Genomic DNA, 8,605 nt, shown 5'->3' on the forward strand with positions numbered 1-8,605 from the left:
TTCACTTTTGAATTTCAAAAGATATAACCAAGTAATCTTGTAAAATCATCAACAAAGATTACAAAATACTTAAAACCGTCATGTGACTCAAGAACAGGACCCCAAAGGTCAGAATGAACAATTTCAAAGGGTTTATGAGCCCTTGATAGAGAATTTGGAAAAGGCAATCTTGAAGATTTTGACAAATGACAAACATCACATTGTTTGTCTGATTTGCACATATTTGGAAACAAACATGACATCACCTTTTCAGATGGATGAGCCAGGCGTTGGTGCCATAGATTATGATCTTGTATAGAACTTAAGCCAACTTGAAAACTCCTGGAAGCAAAAGAAGTTTTGGACAAATAGTAAAGACCATTCAAAAGAAAACCTTCACCAATTGTTTTCTTGGTGATGATATCTTGGAATGTGACATTATAAGGAGAAAATATAACAAGACATTTTAAGGTGTTTGTAATTCTTCCAACAGATAAAAGCTGAAAGGGAAATGAAGGAACATACAGAGCAACTGACTCAATAAGATTAGAAAGCAATGCAATTTTTCCTTTTCCCAAAACAGAGGCACCATGGCCATTTGCAAGAGACACTTTTGAAGGAATGGACAATTGTTTGAAATCATGCAAACTTTGAAGTTTATTTGTCATGTGATCCGTAGCTCCTGAGTCTATAATCCAATAGTCATTCTCAGCACAAACAGTGAGAGCAGTAGACAAAGATGATAGAGTACCTGAAGCTTCTTCATGTGGAACAAAACCAGTTTCTGCAAGAAACCCAGAAAATTGTTTAAGGATGGCAGAATGGCTTTCGCTCCCAGACATATTCGATTCTTTGCATCTGGTTTGTATCTGCTTCTTGTTGAGATAGGCAGCAAACTCATTCCATGTGCTTGTAAGATTACCCAGGCGTTTCACAGAAGGCTTCCCTTCTGGTTTATTCACCTCCATAGAACTAAAACACCGATTTGGATTCATTCCAACATTGGAAAACGATGAGGGTACAAAAAACCTCTCAACAGATCTCTCTTCCATAATAGGATGAAGAAATCAGAAATAATCAGAGGAAAAGAACTCTGAACAGATTTCCCTTTCACAGAGGAAAGAAGAAATCAGAAATAATCAAGAAGAGATGCAGAGACAGGCCTTGGATTCCTGCTCTGATACCATGTGGAAAAACCAAACACAAAGATGCGGAAGCTTTTCTGATATTTCTTCTTAGTATATAAGACTTTACAGATCTGCACTACATATAGGAGACTGAGATGAAAACAGATCTCCTTTTCCTTTACAGACTCTTACACCCAAACCCTCTCTTGAAGCAGACAACAAGGACGTAAGAATAAGCTATAAAGAGAAGCTATACAAGTAAAGTACAAAGTAAAAAATAAAGTGTACAGTAATAGGAACAGCTGGAAATCCTAAGAATAATAGCCAGAACCCCCGCCATACTTCCAGAGTACAAATCATGCTTCAACTTCCAATAATAATTGGCTACAAATGTAAGATGAGGGGTACAATCAAATTAGTGGTCTTCACTTTAAAAACGAATTTATGGAGGACTGTTGAGGTCGTCAACCCCCCTGCTAGCTCGTTCAGGCGAGCAGAAGGATGTTTACTAAACGGAGCTCTACACTGGCTAGAGGAAGGAATTGAAGGGAAAGAGATATCAACAATGAAGATCATGTCTTCTGATTTAGCGGAGGAAAAGTTTCAGGAGGTTGTCCCATTAAACTTGTCCACTCTGTGTACACAGGAGGGTATCTCTCAAGGAGACATGACCAGCATCAGTGTAGGCATTGGGAAGACTAGTGGGAATCGTCTGTTTGTACATCTGTACGATATCAAGGAGGATGTGTACGAAGAAGGTATTGCAATGACAATATGGGTGATGAATGAAAATGGGGTCGAGAAATCTTCGACTAAACTTGTGCGGATTGCTTCAGATAGTATACGGCCTGTAGCTCCAAGATATGGTAGACAGACGCCCTAAATGGATTTTTGATGATGCTGTAGTTTACTTAGCTGGGACAGATGGTATGGGTTGGAACTTGGGATCATATAATCTAAAAACGAAGGCATATAGGAAGGTACCACAGCACATATTGAGAGCATCGATTTTGCTTTCTTTCATTCATATTCTGCTGCACCTAAATTATCATTATTTTTAATTGTTTCTTGTTATAAACTATCTAGATTTGTAAATGTTAAAGTTCATTTCCGTATCAGATTTACAACAGGACTCCTATAATGGTATGTAAAACTAATTTTAACACCAATTGAAACAAAAAATCGCGATCAGCTACCGAATTCAGAGAAGCAGCTTGAGAACCACCAAGGAGGAAAAGAAAGAAGGAAGCATCAAATTCTTGTACAGGCCTGTAATACATGAACACGTACTGTGATTAGAGAAAGTGTTGCTAGTTTGCTACCAAAGAATCATATGAAAGTACACACTTTAGGAGAAAGTGTTGTATCATATAAAAGTAAACTAAAGAGCGCACGTATTCTCCCCAACAATTTGCATCACGCTTCCTCTCCATGCACTTAAAATATTAATCCTCCATGTTTAGTTTATAATTAAGCATTCTTATTGATGGACAAACTATGTTTTATGAAAGAATGTGGATTCGCTATTCTGAAGATTGATTCAATAGTGCTAATCTTCACTTGCTACAGTGACAACGCTTCTTTGTAATTTTGTGCCTAAGTATTAACTCGGTCAAGTTCAAACAAATGTTATCACTGCCTAATGCAATTAATATGATTATCTTCAGTATGAACTAAAAGTCAAAACATGTCAATGGATACTACATCATTCAATATTTGACGTGACTAAGCTGAAATGTAGTTATCTGCTTCTACATGGGGTAATGATAATCACAGAAGACTGTTGTTTTACCATGGCAATATACATAAAAAATACATACCGCTTTGTGCAGATGTTGCTTTGGGTACTGCTGGGATTTTGGTAGCTGCAATTCCATCAGTTTAAGGAATAAGTCAGTGGAAAACCAGGCAAAGAAGTGTGGTGGGAAAATAAACCACAGGAGGCATAGGAATTCAACTGTCTAAGACAAAAATTATAGCATACTGTAATGAAGAAAAATATTATATTTCTAGCATACTTCTGTTGCATGTCGATGGAGGTTCAGAAAATGAAGAGGGCCACGGAGCTGCAATGTTGTCATTTAGATCACAAATGAAGCTGACTCCCGAAGTTTTGTCAAATGTTGCATCTGTAGGCAGGCTTGGCAGAAGGCAGCCATACTCTAAAACAAAGAAAGAAAAGAGTAATTTTAAGGGGATGTGGAAAGGAAATTATCAGAGATAAGAAATTAATTTTGTAATCTATTGAATAGATACGGGCCAAGGTCACAGTAAAATTATCAATTGAAAAAATCAAGTGAAAGTCATAGCTCATAAGATAGGAACTAGCAGATGAGAGTTATCAGTGGCATGATTCAATTAGAACATAAACACTACCTTGTGATCCAACTGATTCCTCCAATTAGTAAAGTCCACCATCACGAATGACAGTTCAGAAACGAAACAATGATCAGTACCAGTTATCCCAACAAAGTTGCAACAGGATAAAAGACATAATTACATCATTCATTTAGCTGAATATAGCAAAACAGACCTTGAAGAGAAAAGTCCTTGAGGTTTATGTGACAAAGTTGATAAACATTATTGGATACATTAGCTTTCTGCAACTTCACTCCAAGTGACGCAGCACAATTTAAGGCCTGCAAGTTTGTAATAAAGCTCTGCTCTTGCAACTGGGAAACATAACTATCCATTGCTTTACAACAGGAGGCCTGGCTTGTTATCATATTTGCACATTCTTTCACAACACGTGTCATGTTGGGGAAAACAAGAGGACACACTGAACCAGATGTCCAGACCAGAAAACAACAATGAAGATGTTCAAGTCAGCATGGGGTCTGTATAAATCTGTCCTTATCATAACAATAAAATGTTGTGATATGTAACTAAGCATTCTCAAAGTGGTATTATATATGTAACGTGCTAAAAAATTACTACATTTGTTCCATTTCTAGGCTTACCTTTATTTACTTTGCAATTTGATAGTCCTCTAAGGACCTTATTTGCAGAAGAAGGATCAAGGTTACTCGCTAGCCATCGCAGCACAATATTCTTACAATCGTCTATCCTGGATGACTGTTGAGGTACAGCATGGACACCTTCCAAATTTGCAGCAATACCAATATCAGCAAGTTTTCTAGAAGCATCTAATATGGCATTTTGGCAAACTTCCTGACAACACTCATTGACAGGATCAACTTTTTGGCAAGCAGCAAGTAGTTTCGAAGAATCCACAATGCTCTCAAACGTATCAACCTCCATAACAGGGCAAGAGGCTTCAGTGAGGTTTTCTGGTTGAATTGAGCATATCTTTTGAATAGTCTTATTGGCTCCTTGACTCTCTAGGATCTTCTCAACATCTGAGAGGCAGTGTTTTGCATGAGTTGTATCCAAAGACAGCATCCTAGAGTATTTACTGGAGTGCCCTATAAGAGTCGTCAAGGTGGCCTCAAGCTGAGGACAACACACTACATTAGCCAATACAGGCGCAAAAAAGGCCCAGCAGTCGGTGGCTGTTTTGCTCATCAGATCACCGACAACTGAAAAATTCAATGTACAGAGACCTGAAATAAATAAAGTGAGCCATTAGTCTAGCTTGTACTTTCTGCATTTTCCATCATTGATAAGTTTTCTATATCTTAAAATTTTTCACAGAATTCTTTAGCATGCAAGGACGTGGAATTTTTTTTCCACTTATATTACTTCTCACTCATGAAAATTTACAGATATATGAAACAAATGAACTGGAAAGCGCATCCTATTAAAATTGCTAGAAGACTTTTAAACCCATCATCAATAATACTGTGTTTTATCTACTTAGACAAGTATTTGGGACGCTACGACAACAATGTACCATGGTAAAAGGCATATACCTCATACCTGATAATGTTGGAATGCTATCATTTGTGAATGGTGTCAATGGTGAAGGCGCTAATAAAGGCAGAAAAGGTTGAGGGTTCACACTGGAAGAGATATCAGGAGCCATTGCTTCCGCATCACCAACTAACCCACAATGGCACTCATATACACCTGCACAGAGGTTTAACTTAAGCAAAAGTAGGAACAAAAATCCAACTTACTCAAAGCAACACAGTCTTATTATACATGAGCAGTCCTTGAAAATTAACACTACCATGATGTCAAATTGCCCATGAATACAACACTTAGAAAATCGAAGTTGAATCCAATGCACTGATCCCATATGACAATGTAGTCATAAAATCCAATAAATTCTCCAACAGAGATGTTATTCATAATAACCCAAATGAAAACTGAAAAAGAAAAACTGAAAAAATATGGTAGAAACATGAAATTCTCAAATTGGCAAACATTAATGCTGACACAGAAGCAATAACATCAAGTATGTAACTTTCCAAACTCCAAATCTAAGTTAGGTAAGAATGCAAGAACCAGTGCTTATATTCCACAACCCAGTTCATAAATTTGATGAATTCACAGAAAAAAGATAGGATATTTAGTGAAGGCCACAAGAACAAAGCAGGAAAAAGAAAAAAAAGAGCTGAAAAGACTTACATTGACTGAAAAGCAGACTAAGAGTGAGCAGGTTTAGACTATAAGAGACACTTTGCCTCATTGTTTCAGTGAATCAAGCAGAAACTTCTGAGCTTTAACATCTGAGAATAAAACTCAGAGCTGAATTTAGAGTGTGAAAGCAAAATGGGGGATGAAAGAGAGTGATGAAGAAGCAAAGTGGGTTTAAGTGTGAATGAACAGAAATGGGGGGTTTCTGTAGCTCTCTGTGGGTTTTGGCTTTACTCTTTGCTCTCACCGTTGCAGAGTTCACACGTGTGATGGAGGGAGACACGTGTTGAGGTGTATGTCAGGGACGATCACGTGCCGGGAGGGCGAGGATTTAAGGGTGGGCACGTGAGAGGTTGCTTGCGTTTTTTATGTTGTGTTGCGGTTCAGTGTGGCAGAGAAGCTTTTGACCCGTCTGATTCCGGTCAGAGAAAGGAGATCAGAGCCGTCCTTGATGTGAGGAAGTTGGGAGCATTTTCTTGAGTTATACATTATCACGTTTGTGCAATTGGGCTGACTGATCAGGTTGGACCAAACACTATTAAGGGTTAGCCCACCCGTTACTGTCATTTGCTAATTCCCCGGGATGTTGTGGGTTTGTTTTACCATCCATTGCGGTGTCAGCCACTTTCACAGCTTCAAGGTTCGAACTTAAGTTAAAAAACGCACTTAGTTAGACAAAAACCACTAAACTACTTACATTGTGATTGCACGCACTAACGTTATCACTTATCAGAGTATGTAATGAGTAACAACTTTTTAATCATTTAGCTTCAATTTCTATCAAATAAGACTAAAACACAATTGATATACATTTTTTAGTCTATCGCCTTACGCACTAATGTTATCACTTATCAGAGTATGTAATGAGTAACAACTTTTAATCATTTAACTTCAATTTCTATCAAATAAAACTAAAACATAATTGATATACATTCTTTTAGTCTCTCGCCTTACTGTTATATTTAACTATTCAAGGGTACATGCCATGTATTGTTGAAGTCATGTACTAAAATTAATTAACTATCTACAAAGTACGGTCTTAAACAAAGTAAAACAAAACTTGCATGTTACACCATACATGCATACACCCTAAAATACTAGGACAAAGTGTGAATTACAAGTCGGTGTCTGCACATAGTCAAAGGCTCAAAGGCCATAAAACAATGCTCTCTCAAATTCCAAGCTTGGTGTCTTAATTTGGTGGTTGTCTGCCATCTATTATATATGCTAATATGAATGAAATCAAATCCTCCAACCTTCCGTAAGAAATCCATCAATAAACTACTGAAAAAATACGACTCCAATTCCATGTGAGAGATCCATATATGATCTGTTTTTGACGCGTAAACGACCCTCTTCCTCCTCAAATGCTTCAAGTTCAACTACCCCTCAAATTGGAGCCCAGAAAAAGGGTCATATGGTACAGTGAACCCACCACCCTGCAGGCTCCTCCAAGAAGAGCATCTCTCCGTCACAATTCATATGCACTCAACCCCACTCCCCACCATGCATATTAATCTGCTTGATTGTTCTTGACCTTGACGTACACCAGTGACTTGTATTGGGATGTTTACAGCGCATGCTGATGTTTTTTCAAGTCGATCGAGTTTGCGTGGGGATGGATTCTACGCATCCCTACGTAAGTTGAATTTGTGCATGTACACCCTATGAAGCTTGTTTCTAAACATGTATCGTGAATTAATCTCTCTCTTTTTTTGCGATATGAGCAACATGCTCCATGAAACATGAAATGACTGAAAACAAATATTCTACTTCAGTCGTTATATTCAATAAAATGTCTCAAATATGTTTTTCGCTGACGGTTGAAAAACCATAACTCCCCTAGAACAAACACGAATCGGCGCGCAACTGTCTAAGTCCTAACCCTGCTAAGTGCTAACCCCACAAACAACACCATTCAAACCATTGGAACAGTTCGATTAACAAGTCCACAAATAACATTATAGCTTTAAGGAAATAATCACTAGCTGGTACATGATCATCATACAAATTACTGGTGGTTCTGCTGACTCATGAAACTTAATTTAATTCGTTGAACGAAACATGGATGCATGATTCCTTCATGGCTACACTACATTAGAATTAAGTGTTCTCTAAGCTAACCTAAATCAAACTTGTTTGAAACCAAATTGGGGAAGAAAAGTACGCGTAGAATCAAACACATCTGGGTGAAATTGGAATATCTGACGTGCACGTATTGCATACACCGTACACTGTTTTGTTCCTCATGCATCGTCACCAGAATTGGCTACATGTAGCAGAATTAGCTAGATATGATTAGATCAGGAATATAGTAGGAAAGGTCTGAGCTGGAGTTAAACTACCTCATTTGTTTCCATACTTAATCCCGATAGATACCAACAAATGCGTACCGTCCGTCATGTACAGTAAGGGCTAGCTAAGTAGCTATGGCTGCAACTGTTTTGCTTTATTTGTAGTGATTAGAGGGACTTAATTATATTACTCACTCAAGTATTATTACAAGTTTAAGCTGCTAAACACACGCCTATCATCTATAATTCATCTATAATTCTATATATTATACGTATGAATCAGACTGGTTAGGAATCTTAGTCTAACAGAAACTTCATGTTAGCCAAGCCAGCACTATAATAATGCCCCAAAACTCTGTTTCTGGGTTGACCTAGAGTTTTCTTTTTTCTAAAAATGATAACAGTACCGTAAAGTCGAATAAAACAAACACATACTACTCGGTTTGGCTCTGCTATTTTGTATGAGGAGATTAAGCTTTTATTATATAAAGCAAAGGTAGCTAGTGATGGTCTGAAGCAAATCAAGCAATATTAGTTAATTTGAAATACCCGGCGCAACAAACGCAGCTGCATGTGGTTGCTCTCTTACTCCACCTTATTTGGCCGCCTGTATATCTCTGTGCTTATAAATTGTTAAGCTTCACTTTGCAACCTCTCTCTCTC

General features: G+C 37.7%; 3 protein-coding genes across 3 annotated transcripts in view; 1 reads left to right on the forward strand and 2 right to left on the reverse strand.

Annotated features, from left to right (window-relative positions):
* The window catches only part of LOC101298839, a 14,496-nt gene extending 13,465 nt beyond the window's left edge, over positions 1-1,031 (reverse strand). Inside the window, exon 1 of the mRNA XM_004289119.1 lies at positions 505-1,031. Coding sequence (XP_004289167.1) covers positions 505-1,031 — 527 coding nt within the window. The remainder of the gene's footprint in view (positions 1-504) is intronic.
* Positions 1,032-2,307: 1,276 nt separating this feature from the next.
* LOC101299135 (uncharacterized GPI-anchored protein At1g61900-like) lies at positions 2,308-5,700 on the reverse strand. The gene is made up of 9 exons (XM_004289120.1): positions 5,640-5,700; positions 5,255-5,377; positions 4,986-5,135; positions 4,067-4,669; positions 3,640-3,885; positions 3,483-3,494; positions 3,125-3,268; positions 2,927-2,971; positions 2,308-2,375 (listed from the first exon to the last, which is right to left on the reverse strand). The coding sequence occupies exons 1-9, from the start codon at positions 5,698-5,700 to the stop codon at positions 2,308-2,310; spliced, it is 1,452 nt and encodes a 483-aa protein (XP_004289168.1).
* Positions 5,701-8,455: 2,755 nt separating this feature from the next.
* Positions 8,456-8,605, forward strand: part of LOC101291276 — a 1,280-nt gene continuing 1,130 nt past the window's right edge. Inside the window, exon 1 of the mRNA XM_004287895.1 lies at positions 8,456-8,551. The gene's annotated coding sequence lies outside the window, so the exon portion shown is untranslated. The remainder of the gene's footprint in view (positions 8,552-8,605) is intronic.

This window comes from Fragaria vesca, linkage group LG1, assembly GCF_000184155.1.
Source record: "Fragaria vesca subsp. vesca linkage group LG1, FraVesHawaii_1.0, whole genome shotgun sequence".
Lineage (NCBI taxonomy): Eukaryota > Viridiplantae > Streptophyta > Magnoliopsida > Rosales > Rosaceae > Fragaria > Fragaria vesca.

Excerpts from the sequence above, each read along its gene's own strand:
- LOC101299135 (XM_004289120.1), bottom strand. The coding sequence starts at position 5,700 with ATGAGGCAAAGTGTCTCTTATAGTCTAAACCTGCTCACTCTTAGTCTG. Across the intron at positions 3,886-4,066 it reads AAATTGCAAAGTAAATAAAG|TGTGTCCTCTTGTTTTCCCC; the intron begins GTAAGCCTAGAA and ends CATCTGGTTCAG. Across the intron at positions 2,376-2,926 it reads AGCAACATCTGCACAAAGCG|GCCTGTACAAGAATTTGATG; the intron begins GTATGTATTTTT and ends CATGTATTACAG.